The 22,776-nt window shown below is 48.8% G+C and overlaps 1 protein-coding gene across 1 annotated transcript in view; it reads right to left on the reverse strand.

Annotated features, from left to right (window-relative positions):
• The window catches only part of Megf11 (multiple EGF like domains 11), a 326,646-nt gene that overhangs the window by 47,599 nt on the left and 256,271 nt on the right, over positions 1–22,776 (reverse strand). The window contains 3 exon segments of the mRNA XM_028866814.2: positions 2,538–2,712; positions 11,440–11,652; positions 18,097–18,233. Coding sequence (XP_028722647.1) covers positions 2,538–2,712; positions 11,440–11,652; positions 18,097–18,233 — 525 coding nt within the window.

Genomic DNA, 22,776 nt, shown 5'->3' on the forward strand with positions numbered 1-22,776 from the left:
GCCTGACCTCTTGGTGATGGGATAGCTTTAATCCCAAATAACTATTTGCCAGACTCTAAACCTAGAATGCTACCATTATTATTATTATTATTATTATTATTAGTAGTAGTAGTAGTATATACGGGTCCTGTGCCTGTATTTATATCTGTGTGTGTCTGGTGTCCTCAGAGACATGAGCAGGGAATCGAATCCCCTGCAAACAGAGCTACAGATGGTTGTGCTGGGAACTGAACCCAGTTCTACTGGAAGAGCAGCCAGTGCTCTTAACCACCGAACCATCTCTCCAGCCTCTGGTGCTTCCATTCTTTTTTTTTTTTTTTGGTTTTTCGAGACAGGGTTTCTCTGTGTAGCTTGCACTTCTAATCTTGGTAGCCACTGGTCGAACTCACAGAGATCCGCCTGCCTCTGCCTCCCGAGTGCTGGGATTAAAGGCGTGCGCCACCACCGGCATTCTTTTAGATAGTAATGGACCAAAATTCTTGCCAACACAGGCAAATAAGAGAGAAACTGTGTAGAAGAGGCAGACGACATCTTCTTTCCCTTTAAAGACCCCAGAGTCCATGTCCACCCAGCTTTGTCTGCTCTGGGGAGGAGCACGTTGGAGCTCGATGGCATTTTTGTCCTAGCCTAGCTCTGCAGACCAGGAGCATTTGCTCTCAAAAGATCCACTGCCATGATGGTCACAAGAGCTCAGGAATCAGTGGATTTATACCATGCCAGCCAGCCAGCCCTCAACCAGGCCAGGCTCACCAGCACCTCCAAGGCCAATGACCTTGCAATCAAGGCTGAGAAGCGTGTTCTTGGAGAAGGTAGCTGAGACAGTAGAGTGCTTGCCTGTCATGAAGTGAATGGGGACCTGAGTTTGATCCAGAGCACTGCATAAACCACGTTTGTTGGTCCATGCCTGTCATCCTAGCACTGAGCATACAGAGGCAGGAGGATCCAAAGTTCAAGATTATCCCTGCTACATAGCAATCCAGAAAACCTGTAATACATAAGACTATCTTCAAAACAAATAACTTTAGGAAGGAAGGAAGAAAAAACCCTGCTATGCATCTGGTTCCTACACAGTGAGAACCACTGACCAGCAGCACCCACAACCTGTGGGAACTCAGCGGATATATAAAGCCTCAGTCGCACTGCAGACATGCTGGATCTGAACTTGTAATTTACCAAGGCCGCTATCTACAGTGGCTCCAGGCATCCCTTCTCGGTACCATAAGTAACCTAGTAAGGTGAGAGCTCCTTCACAGAGGATAAACAGAACCCAAGAGAGTGGGTCCAAGGTGACATGATTGTAGGTAGGACAGCCAGAATGTGTGTGACCTGGTCACAGGTTTCAACTCCACAAACACTTCTCAAAGCACAACGGAACATTATCTCTGGGGACACCTGAGTATGGGGGTCTTCAGAGCAGCTGAGCATATCCCCAATGTCAATTTCCCCCAAATCAAACCTTGTTAAAGACCAACATGATTGATGAGGAAATACGTGAACAAACACGTAGGGGGAACGTTCGCTCTACCTAGTAATCAGACATGCAAATGAGAGCAACATTTAGGAGCCATTCTCCACCTATATAATTAGCAAGATGGGAAGGGAAAAAAAAAAAAAGCCCAAACTGTTCTGAACAAGGCACATGCATATACAACCGGCGACAGCATAGATTTATATAACCCTTTGGGAAAGTGATCTGGCAACATCCATCAAGAGCCGTGAATATATTGTGCCCGCTGACCTGGGAATTCACCCGAAGGAAATAATTCAATGGGACGGCGGGGTGGGGAGCTGCATGAAAGAAGATGCTCACTGCAACACTGGCTGTGAACATGGGAAAATCCTAATATCCTGCAGGAAGAGAAGGGCTGGGGAAACCGGGCCTCTATCAGCTCCTGCTCTGCCAGGCAGCCATCTGAGATGAAAACTAAGAAATCCAAACAGTAACATAGAAACACGAGTTAAAAGAAAGAATGCGGCTGGAGCTCGGAGGCAGTGAGTGCGCTGGCCTCCCATGTGGGAGGCTGTAGGTTCAGTCCTCTGGACAACGCCCCCATACACACAACACCCCCTACCCACACACAGAATCAACATTGCCCGGCCTGATAGCGCATGCCTGTCATCCCGGCATTCAGAAAGCAGAGGTGGGTGGATCTCTGTGATGTTGAGGCCAGCTCAGTCTACATAGTGAGTTCCAGGCCGGTTGGGGCTATGCAGTGAGGCTTTGTTTTAAAATAAATAAACAAACAAGCAAATAAATAAATGAGTGGAAAATGTATGCACAGGAGGACAGGGAAGAGCTGGAGGGAGAGGAAGACAGTTTCAGGGTCGAGGACCGTGGACGGACTCTGTTACCCTTGCAGTGATAAACCTCAGAGAACAGCTTCAAGGGCTCTCAGACACACTCTGTGTCTGAAGGTGACACAGAGACACTCCTATCCCTCATTCCTGGACAGAGGGTCACACTCCAGATTGCCAAAAGTATGGGGTGCTGGCCCACTGGGGGCCGGGGAGGCTCTAAGAGGCCTCTCCTGACTTACCATGAAGCCTGGGGCACAAGTGCAGCCCCCAGTGATGCTGTGGCAGTCAGCGCCGTTCTGGCAGGTGCAGGGCAGCTGGCAACCGTTGCCATAGTAGCCGGCAGGGCAGGACTCATTGCAGAAGTGGCCCGACCAGCCTGGTTGGCAGGTACAAGCTCCAGTGACTGGGTGGCAGCTGAGCAGAGGAAAGAAGGGGTAAGAGGACATCCCAGTCAGGGTTGCAACTGTGTCCCTTCTTCACCTTCCCCAGGTCCAGCCTTCCCACTGCAGTAAGAGCAAAGGACCCCTGTGGTGAAGCTAGTCATGCCTTGTTTATGAGAAGATGTCACGGCCATACAAGGCTCATAGGTAAGTAACTTGCCTAAGTCATTCAGCAAGGAGGTACACCACTAGGATTAGAACCCAGGCCTTCTGATTCTCAAACATGCATTCCCCCCCCCCCTTTTTTTTTGAGACAGGGACTCATGGAGCCCAGGCTACCTTTGAACTCCCTATGTAGCTGAAGGGGACACTGAATTCCTGGTACTCCTGCCTCCACCTCCCAAGGGCTAAGATGACAAGTATATGAAGTATGTGTTACGACGACCTGTTTACGCAACGCTAGAATCAAACCCAGGCCTCCTGCATACTAGACAAGGACTCTACCAACTGAAATATCTATATCTCACTCTCTCTCTCTATCTCTCTCTCTCTATCTCTATCTCTACCTCTCTACCTCTCTATCTATCTCTATATATCTTCTTTATTTTTTATTTTTTCCAGACAAGGTTTCTCTGTGTAGCCCTGGCTGTCCTGGATCTTGCTCTGTAGACCAGGCTGGCCTTGAACTCACAGAGATCCACCTGCCTCTGCCTCCCAAGTGCTGGGATTAAAGGCATGCACCATCATGCCCAGCTTGTATATTCTTTATAAAACAACACAGCCCAAAGCATAAGGCAGTGTCTTACTCCCTTGACTTACAGACTCTGAAGTCCAGAGTTCTCATCACTCACCCCTCACCCACAGCAGATACCTGTGTGTGGGGGTGGGGAGGACCCCTGAGAAGTCAACCATGATACTAGCAGCTCTCCCAGAGTAGACTCTTGGAGAACATGGATAAATAAGAGTTCAAACAAGACCTCAGGATAGGGTGACTCCTCACTGATGATGTGTGTACCTAAGGGAACTGCCACTGGAGCCTCCTTAGGCTCTGTGAGGGAGTGAGACCTTCTCCCTCCTTTATCTGCGAAGGCCACAGAAAGAGCCATTGGTGGCAACGGGGGCGTGGCCGTGGTGGCAGCGGGGGCGTGGCCGTAGAGTGGGACGGCTTTGACTGATCATGGTGCGGTCCAGCAGCCAATGCCCATTCCTGATCAAGAGCCCCTAATACAGTAATGGCGTGTCCTGCTGAGTGCCTGATCCCTGCAGGGGTGTAACTGACTCATGACACCGTCTGCTGAGTCCACAGGCTGGGGCATTTTCCCTAGGATGGTCTCAGCAGACACTAAGGTGGGCCACTCCTGAGAGGCCTCTGATGGGCTCCTGTGACCTCAAGACTCCTTCGCTTGCCACACGTTCTCAGAATTCGGCTGTGAACGGATTCTCTCCCCTTCCTTCTCTTCCTTAGAGCTCTCTGGGGGAGGGAGGGGGGAGTCAGACCTACAGCCCTTCCCATCCCTCCAGCTCCTGTCTACCCCCCCCCTCCCCACCCCAACATGACTCCTGCTAAGTCTCTCTTTTGTGTGGTTCTAGAGACCAGCCCAGGGCTTCCTGCAGACTAGGCAAGCACGTTCTTCACTACATGCCCATATGGTTCACACTTGGCATTTGCTTCTGGGCCAGCCCAGGCTAGCACAGCAGGAGGTGAGTGGAAACCGGTTGCTCCAATCACCTCCTCCCTGCCCTCGAATCGGGCTCAGATTTGGTCTGGGAAGCCCTGCAGTGGCTGGCCAATGCTAGCTAGTTTTTGTTCCTTTAAGTCCCACAAGGACAGGAGCTGGGTGTTCCGGGGTCGGTGTTGGCTCCGGTCCCAGCTCATATTCACTGTCCAGTCTGCACCCCTAGGAATGCACATTGCTTTTACCGTATTTAATTATTAATTCCTTTCTTTTTGAGACAGGGCCTCATACAGCCTTAAACTTGTGCTGTAGCTGAGGACGATCCTGAGCTTTATAGTTTGTTTTATTTATTTATTTTGTGTGTAAGTGCATGGGCGTGGGGATGCCACGGCACACGTGAAAAAGTCAGAGGTCAACTTATGGGAGTCAGTTTTCCTTCTACCATGTAGGTCCCAGGAATAAAACTCAGGCCATCAAGCTGGATGGCAAGCAACTTTATTCAACAGCTCCCAACCCTGATCCTCCCGCCTCTTCCTCTCCAGTGCTAGGGTAACAGCTGGGTACCATTACCACAGCTGGTTTTATGCTGTGCTGGAATTCGAACCCATTCATGTATGCTAGGCAAGCACTCTGTCAGCTGAGCTTCAACCCTGGCCCTCTGTGTTGAATTGTTTTCTCTGTTGACTTGTTTGTTTTCTGTCTGTCTACTAGGTTCCAGCTCCCCGGGGAAGAGTTCTTGTCTGTCTGGTCACCTCTCAGGGCCCAGTGGGGTTCCTGGCACAGGGGAAGCGCTGACCTCATGGCAGGCTTAAATGAATGAATTAATGAACAGACTAACTGTGAGCAGCCCGCCAGCCTCTCTTCTAGGAGGCCCTGGTGTTCTTGGAGAAAATGAGGGGGTGGGCCAGAGCAGACAGTTCTGGAATAATAAGTACCAGCAGCTAATAATCACTTCAGAAAATGTTTAGTCTCATTAATCATCCAGTCAAAACAACAATTGGATATTACCTTCTCTCTATCAAAACACAGACGAGCTTTTCAAATGCTGGTAAAGGTTTCCAGACAATCCGAGGTTATGTATCAGGAGACTAAATATATGCAGATGCCTTGGTCTTGTAATTCCATTTCTAAGAATCTATCCTAAGGAAACAGCCATGGCTGTGGAGGAAGATTTATGCACAGAGATGCTCCCTGAAGCATTATTTATAACAGTGGAAAATGGAAGCAATTTGAATAATAATAAATAATATGTGACCAGGCTATTAAAGCAGCAGGCACCTCACACATATATTTCTTATCTTCTACCAACCTGTGAGGTAGGAATGTGAGCCTCCATTTTACAGGTGGTACCCAGAGGTTCTGGGACCTGCCCAAGGTCACACAGATAAGTGGGTAAATGATGGAGCTGGGGTTTGAACCAAGGTCTGGCCATGTCTATCCTGTGCTTTGTGTCACCTCTGACAAGAAGGTGCTAGGTAAATGGGTTAGGACTATCCTAAGAAGGAATGTTAGATGCCAGGAGTGGTGGTGTACATCTAATCCTAGCACTTGGCAGCAGAGACAGGTGGAGTTCAAGCCCAGCCTGGTCTACATAGTGAATTATAGGCTAACCAGTGCTACAAAGTGAGACACAGTCTCAAAGGAAAAAAGGAGGAGGAGGAATGTAATCGAGGTATTTCATTGTTTCTCCAAATAGCTAATGATTTAAGATTAAATAAAATATGCAAGTTATATACAAAGTTTATATTTTAGGGCTAAGGATATAATTCAGTACCTGCCAAGTATGTTTGAGGCCTTGGGTTCAATTCAGTACCACCACCCCCCCCCAAAAAAAAAAACCCAAACAATCCCCAAACAAAATCTCACAACAGGGACTGGAGAGATGGCTCAGCGGTTAAGAGCACAGGCTGCTCTTCCAGAGGACCCAGGTTCAATTCCCAGCACCGACATGGCAGCTCACATCTGTCTGTAATTCCAGTTCCAGGGAATCTGACACCCTCACACAGACATGCATACAGGCAAAATATGAACGCACATAGAGTAAGTAAATAAATAAATCTTAAAATAAAAACCATAACAAACAAAATATGAGCCACACAAACAAATCCTCAAACTAAAACAAAACCATAAAGTCCCCCCAAACTAAAGTCATGATCTGAAATATGAGAAGTGTGCAGGTACTGGGATCCGAACTCAGGTCCTCTACAAGTACAGCATTTGCTTTAACTGCTGAGCTGTCTCTCCAACACCATTCTTTTCTTTCTCACACCCTTATGGTCTCTATTCTTTTTTTCTTTTTTTACTTGGACACTGGATTCATGTAGCCCAGGCTAGCCTTTAACTTGCTATGAAGTTGAAATTCATCTTTTAATTTTCCTGCCTCCACTTCTGAGGTACGGAGATTCCAGTCAGTACACCTAGTTGATTGGGGGTTGGGGATGGAATCCAGGGCTTGGTACGTGCTAGGTGTGGTAACTTGAAGGAGAATGGCCCCCATTGGCTCATAGATTTGAATGCTTGGTCCCTAGTGGTGGAACTGTTCTGAAAGGATTAGGTGGTGTGGTCTTGTTGGAGGAAGTGTGTCACTGAGAGTGGACTTTGAGGTTTCAAAAGCTCATGCCAGGTCCATGCTCTCTCTCTCTCTCTCTCTCTCTCTCTCTCTCTCTCTCTCTCTCTCTCTCTCTCTCTCTCTCTGCCTGCTGCCTGTGAATCGGGATGTAAGCTCTCAGCCACTGTTCCAGCACCATGCCTGTCTGCCTGCCACCAGGCTTCCCGCCATGATGATCATGAACTGACCCTCTGAAACTGTAAGCAAACTCCAATTAAATGCTTTCTGTTATACATTGCCTTGGCCATGGAGTCTCTTTACAGCAATAGATCAGTAACCAAGACTCTAAGCAACACTCCACCAGCTGAGCTATATCCCCAGCTCTACAATTCTATTTCTAGAAACAGGACATTGGCTTCTTAATTTGATGCTCTGTTATCATTCTCTAAATGTCCCTCTGAAAAGATGCTGAGGAGTGACAGCAGACGATTTGGCTTTTTATTTTTTTATTTTTATTTTTTTGAGACTATGAAGCCCAGGCTGGCTTTGAACTCATGGCCCCCTGCCAGGGCCTCCCTACCCCTGGATCACCTGGTTATTCTCGCAGTGCTGGGGGAGGCTGGGACCAAAGTCCGCATCACGGGTACTCAGGCCGCCTCCTCTGTGTCAGGTTTCCCTGATTTTCTTCCTCTTCCCCAGAAACAGATTAATCACTAGCTAACAGGAGCCGAAAGCTGCACAATGTGCATGGCAGCTACACAGAGTGCATTTTTTCTGCCTTTCTTTTGCCCTGATGAGATTTCTATCTCTGTGGCATCTGCTGGCTAAATCAAATCTTTCAAAGGTAATCCGCCATCATGGCTACTAGAACTCATCTATGACAATCCAATTTTGGAGGGTACATTTAAGAGGCCTGACACCCAGACACTGTCCTCAAGGTGAATGCTCTATGAAGAAAGGTGCTCTCTTTTGTGTTTTCACAGAGCCCAAAGAGGAAACAAAGCTCCTCAGCCCTGCTCCTTCCCATGGCAACCCAAAACCTCTCTGTGGCAGCTAGCCAGAGGGGAGGGGGGCAGGGAGAGGTTTTGGGTGGGCTGGGGTTAGAGTCCTGTCTCCTCAGAAGGATGCTGGAGACTGGAAGCCCCTTCTTGTTCCAAGTTCTGCACAGGTTCGGGAACAAATGAGGCAAGGCTTCTAGTCACTTCACCTCCATCCCACTTCCAAAGACCACAAGAGAAGTCGCTTCTGTGCTGATGAAAAGTGATAGACAGATTGGGAGGCGGACATAGAGAGGAGAGGAGTATGTATTTGTTAGCTAGTAAAGAACCAGCCTGCCTCCACCTTAGACTTAAAGGCCATCTTAGAGTAAAGACAAGCTAGGCTCATTCCTGTTATGATTAAGCCTCTGTTTCTCAAGGACTGGGCTGTGCCCCACCTGTTACCTCAACTACAAATGGTTCTGCACTGCACCTTCCAGGAATGTCAATCATGTCTTTGTTTGGAAAAGTTGTTTATAACCAACCTGCAGCCCTCCCTTTGTTTTTAAAGGTTTTATGGCCACCTATGACTTCCTTGCTATGCCCACCCTGCAACCATTGTTTCGGGAGGTCCTTGGGAGTAATTGCTATGCTCATGTTCTGCCCCGTAACTCTGTTTTGCCTGACAAATCCCCCCTTTGGAAACTCCCTACCCCCCGAGTTACAAAAGCCTTGTCTTCCTCACATCCAATGCTGACTTCTCAACCCTGCCTTAGGGGGAGACAGGCCCTGTACATGAATAAAAAAGCTTGCTTTAATTAATTGCTTGCTTTAATTAATTTGCCCATGATAATTTGGGTTGGGGGTCTTTCTCATCCCATCTTTGGGATTAACAGTAGGATCTGAAGCCAGGACAGAGGGGACAACCCCCCCCCCACCCAATACCTGCAACTTAGCTGCCTTAAGATTGGAATTGTAGCCCCCATCTGTCTCTGTCCCTCCCTCCTCTCCTCCTGCCCTCTCTCCCTTTCTCCCCCCTTCTCTCTCTCCCTTCCTCCCTCCTTCCCTTCCTTCCTTGTTTCCTTCCTTCCTTCCTTCACCCCATCCTATTTTTATTTTTTTTGAAACAAGATCTCATAGCACCCATTCTGGCCTCCAAGTAACCAAGGACGACCTTGAACTTCTGAACCTCCTGCCTTAGTCTCCTATACGCTGGAATTACAGGTGTGTGCCACCATGCCCAGTTTATGCTAGTTGGGGATGGAATATGCATCCTGGCCGTACAGGTGCCAGGCAAATGCTCTACCAACTGAGGCACACCCCTCGCTGCAGGTCTTCGCTTTCTTTATATCCCAAGAGAAGGCTCGCTCTACAGTGAGTCAAAGCTTCACAGGAGGAGCAAGGCTTAGAGTGTCCACACACAGGGAGAGACCTGTCCTCAGACCTGTCCTCAGGGTGCATAAAGACAAAGCCAAGAGCAGCAAGGGTTCGGTTAGACCAGAGGTTCTCATCTCAGACGCCTTGTTTCCTCTGGGTGGCACTAACTGGAAACATCTTTGGGTGTCAGAACTTGGAGAAGGGGGAATATTTAAAAAGCAAGTGGGTGGAGCTACCTAGAAGGATGTACTGTTTAAGATGAATTCAGTGATGCCTGTCACTGAAGGCTGAGGCAGTGGTGATAGAGATGGATAAGGCAGGGTGCTGGTGCCCTTGGAGGTCCAGGCTTGGGACCAGGCTCTCCCCGAGGAGGTAATACTTTGGTCTAAGCAGCCTGCCTGGAGCTGGGCTGGCAGGCACCTTCCAAGGACCCATGTCTAAGGAGGGATGTTGCCTCTCAGTTTCTTGAAACATGACACCCGTTAAAGACAGTAAAGCAAATAATCATTAATATTGGATGGGCTGAGATTAGCGACAGAGAAGAGGGAGTCCTTCCAGATTAATAATGCATGGAGGACTCCTTCAGAAGAAAGATAAATTATGCAGGGCACGGTTGCCCAGGCATGGGAGGAAAACAATAGCTTTTTAATTTGGGGCTTGAGTGGATTTCTACGGTAGGGACTCTTCCTGAACGGGGACCTCAGCAGCCTCCTTGGCTTCCCAGCAGGGATGGGTGTCCCATGATGTCTTCCATCTGTGAGTGGCTTTCTCATCCCTGTACTTGGCAACCTTAAACCTCTCACCCTGTCCTTCAGTCCAGGCCACAGGGCACCTCTTCCAGGATGCCTCTCCTGACCAGCGTGGTGGCTTCTTGTGATCTTTTACGCACACATCCAAGGTCACGGTAATTTGGACACATGCTGGGACCCAGCAGAGGCAGGGACATATATATTTCTACCCTAATATTTCTCAACCTCTGATGTTGGGTGTGTTATACACTTAATGGTATGCCGTGATTTGGCTGAATGAATTTTGGTCCATTGGAAACAAAGCAGGGCTCTGAGACACCACTGGAGGTGCCTTGTATTGGAAGAACATTCAAGAAAGTGTCAGTGAATATCAGCATCTGAGATCCTAAGAGCACCTGGGCTTCCCTCTTGTAGCCTGGCGCTGTCCTGTGGGGGCACTTCATGTTTGTTGAGTGAATAGCCAGGCATGGAAATGTTCACATAGACCTTGGCTCTAGGCTCTATGGATACAGTTCTCCTCCGAGATGCCACCAAGGAACCATATTCATCTGAACTCATACATGCTGAGATGCCCTGCGTGCTGTGGCCGGAGGCTCCAGGGTGACCTGTGAGAAACCACACTGGAGGTGAAGAGGGACCTCAGAGCAGAGGCCTTCTCTGCCTGGCCATCTGCACAGTATCCACTGTCTGGGCCGGCCTGTCTTCCTGGGATGTTCATAGGCCAGGAGAAAGGAGGATCCCACCCCTTACTGTCCTGACAGCAGGCAGTCAGATAGAGGGCAGTGAGACATCTCCAGGGCTGACAGCCCCCCACTTACTAACAGAAGGCCGGGCAGCTGGAGCGGCTAGCAGGAAGGGAAAGAGGTGGGCGGAGAGGCTGGGACCATCTACTCTTCTGCTTCTCAGGCTCAGTCCTCTCTGGAAGTGGGAGAGACTAGCTCCTGTCCACATATTTCCATTCTGGGCAGGGGCCGATCTCTGTCCTTCCCGCTCTCCCACCCGGCTGGGGTCTCTCTGGGTCCCGGGATGGGCTTTCTAAGGCTCCAGCCTCCGGTTAGATGCTCAGGGTGGAGAAGAGGACTCTCCAAGATAGTTCACCAGACACCGTGCATCAGCCGTCACCCCACCCCAAGCCAGTCCCTAGAACTATCCAGTTCTAGTCCCCCATTTCTGTGGGTCATTCCTATGTGAGGCTTGAGACTGACCTAGTGGTGAAGCCCAGGCAAGCTTGACACGGAGAACAGGTGGCCGCTGACCTAAGGTCTGGTCCTGACTCCAGCTGGGTGGCATTAGTTTTCACATTTTATCAGAGAGATCAAAGCCCTGAAGACCCTGCTTCTCCCAGCTGACTGGCTGGCCACAGCCTGGGAAGCCTTTCTCCGTCATGGAGGCCACCCGGACCCTGCCCCAGACTTACCTATCCACAGCTCATACCTGATAGTGTTTTCGGGGTCACAGGGACAGGGCAAGGAGCAGCCTGGGCCATGCCAGCCCTCGGGGCACAGCCGCTCTTGGCAGCTAGGGCCCTTGTAGCCAGGTTCACATTCACAGGCCCCTGTGGCCGGTGAACATTGACCTCCGTTGTGGCAGTCACAGAGCTGGGAACACCGGAAACCGAAAGTTCCAAAGGGACATTCCTCTTGGCACCTGTGGGAGAGCAGAGCAGGGTGTAGCTGTGGGCCGAAGCCCTTGCTTGCCTTCTCCATGCATCTGCACAGACCCACCCCCCAACTTGGAATGCCTGGTGTGCTCCTTTCCTCCCAGTCTCCCCCTACCCCGCCCCGTTTCCATGGGAACTTCACCCCACATCTCCTTAGCAGCCAGCTATGAGCTCGTATTATCAGTGTAATGATGCAAAACTTTTTCATTGTAAAAACTGTGATAAGGCTGGGTGTGGTGGTGGTGCATGCCTATAATCCTAGCAACTTGGGAGACTGAGGCGGGATGGTGCCTTTAAGTTTGGAGCCAGCCTGGTGGGTTCCAGACTACCTGTGTGATTGTGGTCCTTGTGTGACTGAAGTCCTCTTTTAAAAAAAGTGTGATAAAATGTGTGTGCTATGGTTTGAATGTTTGTTTCCTTCAAAATCCATAAAGAGAGGGTCTTTTTGGTAATTAATTGTATAATAAATCGATTTAATAATAAATATGAATATTTATATTTAAAGAGTCTCATGTAGACTAGGCTGGCTTCAAACTCAATATGTAGCCAAGGGTGACCTTGAACTTCCCATCCTACCTTTTCCATGTCCTTAATGCTCCCATACTTGGTTTATGTGGTGCTATGAATTTTTTGTTTGTTTATTTGAGACAGGATCTTACTCTGTAATTCAGGTGGTTGTCCTAGAATTCACTATGTAACCCAGGCTTTGATTTCACAGCAATCCTCCTGTCCCAAACTCCTGAGTGCTGGGATTACTAGGATGTGCTTTCCCAAGTCTCAGGTGGAAGCCTCTCTCCCCAGTCCTGGGGAGCCCTGTGGTTCCTCTCCCTCAGGGTGGAATTTCCCTTACATACCAGTGTCTTCCTCTTTCATCAAGCCGCATACTCCCAAAGACTGGCTATTTGCTCTTCCTGAGATCTAAAGACTCAAGGCAGGGCCTAGCTCTCTCTGTTACCAGTCAGTGAGTCCCCACGGTGGAGGACAGGTACCCTTTGTGCTATGTGAGCTCATATGGGTAGATACTTAGAGGTCCCCAGCCTTTAGGCCAATAGATACTGATCTTTTGTGTGTCAGCTGCTGGCTTCCTGGCTTCCTGGCTTCCTGAATGTGCTTTAAAAACCCTTGCTGCAGCCGGGCGGTGGTGGTGCACGCCTTTAATTCCAGCACTCGGGAGGCAGAGCCAGGCGGATCTCTGTGAGTTCGAGGCCAGCCTGGGCTACCAAGTGAGCTCCAGGAAAGGCGCAAAGCTACGCAGAGAAACCCTGTCTCGAAAAACCAAAAAAAAAAAAAAAAAAAAAAAAAACCCTTGCTGCAGTCCAGGATAATTTCCCAGGGGCCACAAGCTTATTGTCATAGCAACTGGACCTTGGGGAAATAAGGGGTTACCTGGGGGGGCGACCTGTGCACTAGAGGAAACCAGCCTCTGGGCTTGGGGATTATCTGTTTCTAAACTCTGCTTCAGTGATGCAGATAATGAAGACCTAAACTTCTACGGGCCGCTTGCTCGTCATAAGATGAACTGGTAACCCTCATCAGGGTTTTGAAGTTTAAATAAGATAATACTAGAGACTGGAGAGATGGCTTAGCAGTCAAGCACTCCAATTTGTCTTGCATGACCTGAGTTCTGTCCCCAGCACCCACGCTGGGCAGCTCACAACCACGTGTAACTCCAGGTCCAGGGGATCTGACAGCCTCTATTAGTCTCCTCTGGCACTGCACTCACATGTACATAACCCACCCCCGTACACATAATTAACTTTTTAAAATGTGTAACTATCCAGAAAGGTAGCCAGGAGACAGCTATTTGTTGTTACTCTTAAATAAATCTCTTAACTGCTGACCCATCACTCCAGTTTTTATTAAGAGTTTGTTATATAGTTCTTAAAACACAGCAGATCTGACCCTCTTGCCTTAGATTCAGGCATGAAAAGGCTCAAGGAAAAGAATCCGAAAATGTAATGGAAGCATGGACTTGAGGGATTAGAAGTTGTTTAATTATTACTTGTGTGGAGGTCGGAGGACAGACGGTAGAGTTGCTTCATGTAAGGCAAATGATCAGAGCTTACTTCCGGGTTTTGAAAACCCACCAGTCCCTGAGCTCTAAAACCCACCAGTCCCTGAGCTTAAAGTCCCACCAATCCCTGGGCTCACCTCAAGATCAGGACTTGAAATCTCACCAATCCCCACTCAGGAAATCTTCCACCCTGAAAAACTCTGCTCCCAAGAAACCCTGTATAATAAGCCTGTCTCCCTCTCAGTCCCCTGCTGCTTCTCACCAGAGCAGAGGCGGCTACCCTCTTGTGTCTTTCCCAGTAAATCTCGTGTGGGAGGTTTGTTGTACAGTGTGATTTTGTGGGATCCCACAGGATACCTTTCCCTCAGAGCTGCAACACTTACAGTTCTGTTCTCCCACTTCTACATGTCTTCCAGGGACAGAACTCAGGTCATGAGGCTTTGAATAGCAGGCACCTTTACGTGCTGAGTCATCTTACCAGCCCCCTCTCCCTAAAATTTAAGTGTTCAAGTGTGACCTTGAACTCCTGATTCTCTTACCTCTACCTCCTGAGTGCTAGGATTACAGACAGACGTGAACCATCAAGGCCTGTTTACTCAGTACTGGGGATGGAACTCAGGTCTTTATGCATGCTAGGCAATCACCCTACTGAGTTACATCCTCATTTGTTTATGTTCTAAATGTACCCTGTGCTAGCTAGTTATACATCAACTTGACACAAGCTAGAGTTGTCTGAGAAGAGGGAACCTCAACTGAGAAAATCTTTCCACAAGATGAGACTGTAGGGCATTTTCTTAATTAGTGGTTGATATGGGAGGGCCCAGCCCATTGTGGGTGGAACCACCCCTGGGCTGGTGGTCCTGGGTGCTATAAGAAAGCAGGTTGAGTAAGCCATGAGGAACAAGCCAGTAAGCAGCACCCCTCCATGGCCTCTGCATCTGCTCCTGCCTCCAGGTTCCTGCTCTGTTTGAGTTCCTGTCCTCACTGCTTTTGATGATGAACTGTAATATGGAACTGTGAACGAAATAAACCCTTTCCTCCCCAAGTTGCTTTTGGTCATGGTGGTTGATCACAGCAATAGTAACCCTAACTAAGACATACCCATAATTCTTCATAGGCATTCTTCCTCATAGACAGGGCAGGGAGAGGGTGGTCCTACTGAGAGGTTGGTGGCCTAAAATGAGGTCAAGTGGCCACGCACCAGTAGACTTGGGGGGGGGGCAGCATTGTGTATGGGAGGATTGAGAGCAGCCAGAGTATTGGGGACTAGCCTTGGCAACTAGAGACTAGGTGTTCTCGTTTCTGTCTTTGCTGTTCTGTGCCCAGAGTGATAAGAGGCAGGAGAGTGACTGGGATGTAGCTTTAGAGCTTCCCTCAAGGGAGATGCTACTGCCCTCCCCCCCTTTTGGAGCCACTGTGTGAGGGGTGGAATCCGGCTGAAGGGAGGCAATGAGAAAGATCTAGGTTGCCCTGGGTCGCCCCAGCCTGCTGGGGCAGGAACAGAGGGAGGGGCTCCTAGGGGAGGAAGGGCAGGAGGTAGACAGGAGAGAGAAAGGGGGCACTGAGAAGGGAGGGAACTGAGGTAGAGGGCAAGGAGCAAGAGCAGCTACAGACCCACCGTCTACACTGCCAGTCCCTGCCCAGCGTCCACATTCCTCCACAGACCACTGAGCTCTGCAGGCCTCAGCTCTCTGACATCAGGAGACACCTGCTCCCTTGTGTTGGCATACTGCTGCCCACTCCTGCCCAGCACTGCAGACAGAGCTGCTCTGAAGGCAGTGCCCACCTGGCTGTATTCCAGGGGAGGGGGCACTGAATCCTCATGCCCAGAAAAGAATCTAGAGATGAAATATTGACAACCCGATCCATTTCCATAATCAGACTCTTTTTACTTTTCTTCCTATCCACAATTTAAACAACTTATTTATTTAGAGATCAAGCTAAGACTGCTAATGAATTTTACACAAAGCACACTAATAACCGGCCCATGGAACAGGAGGATAATCACAGCAGGGATTAGCTTTCTACTTAAACACCCTTCCTTCCCAATGTATCAATCTAATGTGTCCGATCTTGCCATTAACAACCAGATACATTGCTCAATTAAATTACAAGTTACGTTTCGTGTTTAATTTGAGCTGGATCCCGCCTATCTGGGGAGACCCGCGTTATTATACCCGCTTGGTTTTAATATGCTCATGATAATTTGGGGTGGGCTAATGCAGCTGTCACCTACAAAATTAATGGAGGCAATTTTACAAAATATTAAACACCAGGCAGCCTGTTGAGGCGGGAAAGCCAAATGCTCACGGCACTCTACATGAACTCTCCTGAGGCGGGTTGGGAAGCAAGCTCCACGGTTTTGGAGATTTTCTCTGCTCTAGGATCAAGGGTGAAACTCCAAGAAGGGACACTTGGGATTATTTCTGCCCTTGGTGAACCCCGAGAGCAAATGAGGTGGCTTTCCTGGTGCCTGGCAGCTTGCTAAAACCCTGACACCAGTTTCTAACACATGCATAAGGGCTGGAACAAAGGGGTCCTCACTCGGTCTCCAGCATTTCCTTACTTTGGGGTTTGAAGATGTGATGGGAAGGTGGACCTGCCACTTAATTCTGGATCCCCAGAACTCACAACCAGTACTCTGTACTTCGGGGAACCCATGGAGATGAATGCTGGCATGAGGCTTAAGAACTTGAGGATGTAAGGAAATAAACCCAGCACTAGCATACAAGATCTTTCTGGATATCACTAAAGACTGGGACAGTTCCAGGGAGAGCAGGGGGATGCCGATTTTGTTAGTCAGATCCAAAAGGCGGCTGGAGCTAAATGTAAGTTCATTGGTTGAGTGCCTATCTAGTATGCAGGAAGCTATGGATTTGACCCCTGGCACCACATTAATGTGACCAGGTAACATAAATCTGTACCTCAGCACTGAGGTGATGGAGGCAGGAAGTTTGGAAGTTCAGGTAATCATTGGCTATACTGTAAGATTGAGGCCAGCCTGGGCTATGAGAGATACTGTCAACACACACACACACACACACACACACACACACACACACACACACACACACACCAGAAAGGACTCCCTGGGTGACTTAGCCTTGATCCCTGCTTATGTCACCCAGACAGAGACCAGGAAACAACTGTCTTGTCAGAGACCCCCCAACCCACCCCCATCTCTCCTGCAAGCCTCGTGGACTGCAGGAAGCCGATCCACAAGAGGTGAAGAATGAAAACTCGAGATGGTACCATATCTGCACAACTCTCCTAACAATGCTTCGGGGCTGGCTACATCATCTGCAAAGGAGCAAAGCACCAGTGATCTTTACAGTAAGAATGAATTCTATTGGCTGACAAACAGAGCTAGGGCTAAGGCCTAAAAGAAGAATCTGTGATACGCATAAGGATAGATTCTGTTGGTGGAGGATGCAAAGTACACGGGGTCTCTTTCATGGGGATGTGCTCTGTTCACTGAGAGACAAAGCTCAGGATATTGGGGGATTGTTTGACCATGTCTCTCCAGCATTCCAGGTGATCAGGCCTCATTCATTTCCTTCCATTGACGTAAAGAGGCCTGTGTGATGGACAATCCTGGTTCTCCAATGCTTCCTCTAAGCTGTGCTTTCTACATTATCTCCTCTCACTTTGTCTAGAAAGAGTAATTACATTCAGGGGCCGGAGGTGAGACTTGGATCCACCTGCACAGAGTCAGGCAAAGGCAAGGCCTCCTCAGGCTGGTTGGTGGAGGAAGGGGACCCGGCCAGGGGTCTGTGGATACGTGTGGTCGTCCACCTCCAGTTCGCCACCAGCCGCACAGGCCTTGTGTCTCCCTCTTCCACTGTGCTGCCCCGGCCCCATGGCTTCCTTCCAACTGGTGCAGTTGTACCCAGAAGGCAGTTCCTCGGTTGTGTGTTCTGTTGCCGCGCCCCCCTCCCCCTGGGACAGGTTGGCTTCCTTCAAGGACATCAGGGTCTCTCTGGACACCAGCTCAGCCTGCTCTCAGGCACTCATCCACACAACCTGATGTCAGTATCTTTCAGAGATAACCCAATTTGGGAATAAAAATCTACTTCTAAAAGCACTTCAAAATGTGGACACTGATTTTTCTCTCTTCGCTCTTTTGGGGTCTCTGTACCATGGCTTCCCTCTGCGAGTGCAGACAGGGGGATGGAGGAGGGGGTCACTCATCTCCATCCCAGTGCAAGTTTAGGGCAGCCAGGCTGGAGGAGGGGTGGGTGGCACTTACAGGGAGAGATAGGGTGAGCGGATGGATTTCCCTGGTAGGACTCGGAATGCCTTCTGAGCAAAGAGACAGAAGGCTGGCCAGAGGCGCTGTGGCTGGAATTCTCTGCAAGGCTGCTGAGGAGGGTATGAACAACTGAACACCAGAGACAAGAGCTAAGGGCGTCCTTACCTGTCCCCCATGTATCCAGCTGTACAGTGGCATTGTCCAGTCACATGGTCACACTGGCCTCCATGGTGGCAAGGACAATCTTGGCTACAGTTCTGGCCAAATGTCCCCGGTGGGCAGGGCTGGGCACACACTGCTCCCTGAAATAGAGTTGAGGACAGGCTTGGTAGGGCTCCAAAGATATCATGCTGAGGTTAATCCTCCAGGGAATATTGGGGCCCCAGGGGCCACCCCAACTTCCCAGTGTAGTCAGGAGAGCTGGCATTCACGCTACAGTCACACTCTCAGCCAATCTCAGCATACAGTTGTGAATCCCTGTTGTATGCCAGGTGCTGGGTTAGAACCTGGGGCACAGAAAGCGGGTGTGAGTTGACGCCTGTCCTCTCAGGTCCTGGGGAGACCACCAAGAAAACCAAATAGAGTACATAATGCTAGTCCTCTCACATGTGCTAGAAAAAACAAGTTGTGGAGATATAGGAGAGCAATGCCCCCGCCCCATTAAACATCCGGCTGTGACGACACACCACAGTACCTTTCCTAAACCCAGCTACTATGAGAGTAGAGGACCCAAACGCAGGTGGGGGGAGGGGAGGGGAACTGGGGTGTGAAGAAGGGGGAGGGGCAGAAAGAGGGAGGAGACAGGGCAGTGAAGGCCTGAAGGAGGAGAAATGGAATAGGAGATTATGACTCCCATCAGGGCAGAGCATTACAATTTTTTTTTTCTTTTTTTTTCTTTTTTTTTTTTTTTTTCCGAGTCAGGGTTTCTCTTGTGTAGCTTTGCGCCATTCCTGGAACTCACTTGGTAGCCCAGGCTGGCCTCGAACTCACAGAGATCCGCCTGCCTCTGCCTCCCGAGTGCTGGGATTAAAGGTGTGCACCACCACCGCCCGGCGCATTACAATTTTTTTTAAAAAGACGTTTTAAAAACCATATTTTTATTTCTGTGTATGTATGCCATTGGCATGTGGACGCCAGAGGAGTCCAGAAGAGGCCTTTGGATCCCCTGGAGCTGGAGTTACAGGTGGTTGTGAACTTTCTTGACATGGGTTCAGGGAGCCGCCAAACTTGGGTCCTCTGGAAGAGCAGCAAGTGCTCTTAACCACCGAGCCAACACTCCAGGCACCAAAGTTTTATATTTCTTTTTTTAAATTATTTCGTTTTTTATTTTATTCACATTTATGTTTTACCTCCATGTGCATCTGTCTGAGGGTGTTGGATCTCCTGGAACTGGAGTCACAGGCAGTTGTGAGCTGCCATGTGGGGGCTGGGAATTGAACCCAGGTCTTCTGGAAGAGCAGTCAGTGCCCTTAACCACTGAACCATCTCTCCAGCCCAACTTTTTATATTTCTACAGGTAAACTTAATCAAAGTTTTTAGGAAGAGGAAAGCAGTAACATACAAGCACCAGGAATCAAGTTCTTCGAGTTCTTAGCTGGAAATGAGGGGACAGTGGGGCCCTCTCTCCTTAACATCTGGAGAGAAAATAGTTTCCAGTCTAGAACCGACAGCCAAGCAGCAGGAGGGATGTGGCTCAGAGGAAAAGCCTGGATCTCAACACTTCAAGAAAACAAGCTGGTCCAAACAAAACAGCAAAATCCTTTTGTCTAGAATTTTATTCCTACCAAAACCATTTTTTTTAAGATTTGTTTGTTTATTTATTTATTTATTTATTTATTTATTTATTTATTTATTTATTTATTTATTATGTATAAGCATGTATGCCTGCAGGCCAGAAGAGGGCACTAGATCTCATTACAGATGGTTGTGAGCCACCATGTGGTTGCTGGGAATTGAACTCAGGACCTCTGGAAGAACAGTCAGTGCTCTTAACCTCTGAGTCATCTCTCCAGCCCCCCCAAAACCATTTGATAGGACAGTTTCAGATTTGAACAAACTCCCAAACATTAATCTTCATGGGTACTTTAGGTAACTAAGTGGAAGATGCCCCACTCCTCATTAAAAAAAAAAAAAAAAAAAAAAAAAAAAAAAAAAACCAATTAAAAAAAAACCAAAAAAACCAAAAACATGTCCAGGGCTGGTGATATAGTTCCATCAGTGGAATGCTTCCTGGCATGTGTGAAGCCCTGAGTTCAGTTCTCAGCATCTACAGACTCAGTGTGGGGGTGCACACCTGCAGGTGGAGGCAGGACTATTATAAGTTCAAGGTCATCATCAGTTAACCTCGGCTATGTGCCTAGTTTGAGAGTTAGACTGATATATGAAATCTTGTTAACCCACCTACCCACCCACCCACCCCAAAAGAAGAAAGAAAGGTAGAAAAAGAAAAAAGTAATTACTCAAGAAAACTTAAAAAGCAAAAGAAAACATGGATTCTGAGAACTAGGGACCCATCAAAGGAGAAACAAAAGGAATCCCAGGACAGTAGTGAGTATGCTAAGCAAAGAGCCCCGCAACAGAAGCACAAGGTGTCCTGCCTCGAAACACAAAGGCAAAGACAAAAAGTCAGGGAGGGAGGGAGGAGGGAGGGAGGGAGGGAGGGAGGAAGTGAGTGAGTGAGTGAGGGAGGGAGGGAGGGAGGGAGGGAGGGGATGACTTCCAAGGTGTCTGACTTACTGAGAGGAATTTCAGACTTGGGCTGAGCTGTCGGATAGATTAGTAACGGCACACACAGGCACATTAACATAAAATGGTGAACTTAGCTGTCTTCTGTCCGTCTTTCTTTGGGGGAGCTGCTCTGTACTCTGGGCATTTCCCCTCTTTCTCTGAAGCCCCTCCCTCTCTGTGGCTGCTTGTCTCCCTGCATCTGACCTGCAGGCCAACTCAACTCCAACAGGGGAGGCTGGAATTAAGGACAATAAAATGTAAGTTTATTTATTTATATATGTGCGTGTGCGTGTGCGTGTGTGTGTGTGTGTGTGTGCGCGCGCGCGTGTGTGCCATGGCACACATGTGGAGGTCATAGGACAACTTTCTTGAGTCATTTCTCTTTCTACCATGTGGGTCTGAGGGGTTGAACTCAGGTTGTCAGGCTTGAGGACAATAGCCGAGGTCACTGAGCCAGCTCACCAGCCTGAATCTCAATCTGAAGTCAACAGTTAAGGAGTGGCTGGGGCTGGAGAGACGATTTAGTGGTTAAGAGCACTGGCTGCTCTTCCAGAGGACCCGAGTTCAATTCCCAGCACTCACATGGTGGCTCACAACCACCTGTAGTGGGATCTGATGCCCTCTTCTGACATAAAGCCCCACATGCAGACTGAGCACTCATATACATAAAATAATAAATAAATCTTAAAAAAAAAGAAGTAGCAGTAAAAGCATGTTAGGTAGAAAACGGAGGGAGAAGCCCCGAGACCCAGACTGGGGTTGTGAGCATGTGCACTGAGGGCTGTTTTCTCTCCGCCCCCAGCCGCCAGTATTAGCCTTGTGGTATATACCTTTAAGACAGCCTGTATACATTTCAAGTCTTCATCAGATGTCTGAGCCTAGTCTCGTCTCCTGCCACCCTTTCAGCCAGAGATAATCATTTCTCTTATGGAGAATGAAGATGATCCTCCAATTAATTAATCAATTTGTTCAACACACAGTTATTAAGCACCAATAATCACCAGCCCCCAAGAAGCTAGTTCAGTCGGGAGAAGCTTGCCAGACCAGAGCCGTCTTCTCACATCGTGTTATTGAGTTGTGATGAATTAAATGGGAGGCTTTCAGCTCAGATTACCCTCTGCAGGCACCAAGGGGCCTGGCGGAGGGAGGACTGTGAGGCCAGTGTGCAGAAGTGGGGGGGAGGAGCCTGGGGATGGCAGGGGCCTGTCTCTGGCTTCTGTGCACCTCTGTCCTTACTGTCTGGGGACGTCGAAGGTCCTCCAACCCTGAAAACGATTTCAAGCCAACTTAGGCAGGGAATGCTTATGCCTACCAGTGCCCTCACCCTTGAACAGGTGGAACCCTCATTCATGTACACCCCCCCACACACACACCAGAGAGAGAGAGAGAGAGAGAGAGAGAGAGAGAGAGAGAGAGAGATGACCCCTGGTCTCTAGGAAGTTGTAAAGATAAGTGAGATTAGGGATACAAAGGAAGCCGGTACAGCGTCTTAATGAGTGGCCCTTAATGAATGTCAGCTGAACAAAGTTGGCATTGAGGAGGTGATGCAGGATTACAGAAATGATCAACGACTGCCGGTTGGAAGAATGACCTTTGGAGGAGGCAGGCAAAGCATGAGGGTTCCTCTCCTGCCGGGACTTTATCTTCTTGAGACTCACAGGCCGCAATCCTAACTCCCAGTGCGTCTGGATATGGTCGTCTGTGGATGCTCGGCCTTTTCAGAGGTCAAGTCAAACACTTGTGTCCGTGGGCCCTCATCCAAGCTAACTCAGGGACTAATCAGATATGCAGAGGGCCGGAGGGTCAGCTCAATCAGTGACATGCGTGCTGTGCAAACATAAGCATTTAGCTTTGCTCCCAGAAGTCACGTAAAAAGACAGATGTGGTGATGTGTGCTGGCTAGTTTTCTGTCAACTTGACACAAGCTGGAATCACTTGGGAAAGGACTCTCAACCTGAAAAATGCCTCCGTAAGATCGGCCTATAAGCAAGCCTGTAATGCATTTTTTCCTTTCTTTTTAAAAAATGTACATGCTAGTGTATGAGTATATGTATTTTATGTGTATGGATGCTCTGTCTGCACGTACATCTGCACACCAGAAGAGGGCATCGGATTCCA

The sequence above is a fragment of the Peromyscus leucopus genome, chromosome 7 (genome assembly GCF_004664715.2).
Source record: "Peromyscus leucopus breed LL Stock chromosome 7, UCI_PerLeu_2.1, whole genome shotgun sequence".
NCBI classification, from domain to species: Eukaryota; Metazoa; Chordata; class Mammalia; order Rodentia; family Cricetidae; genus Peromyscus; species Peromyscus leucopus.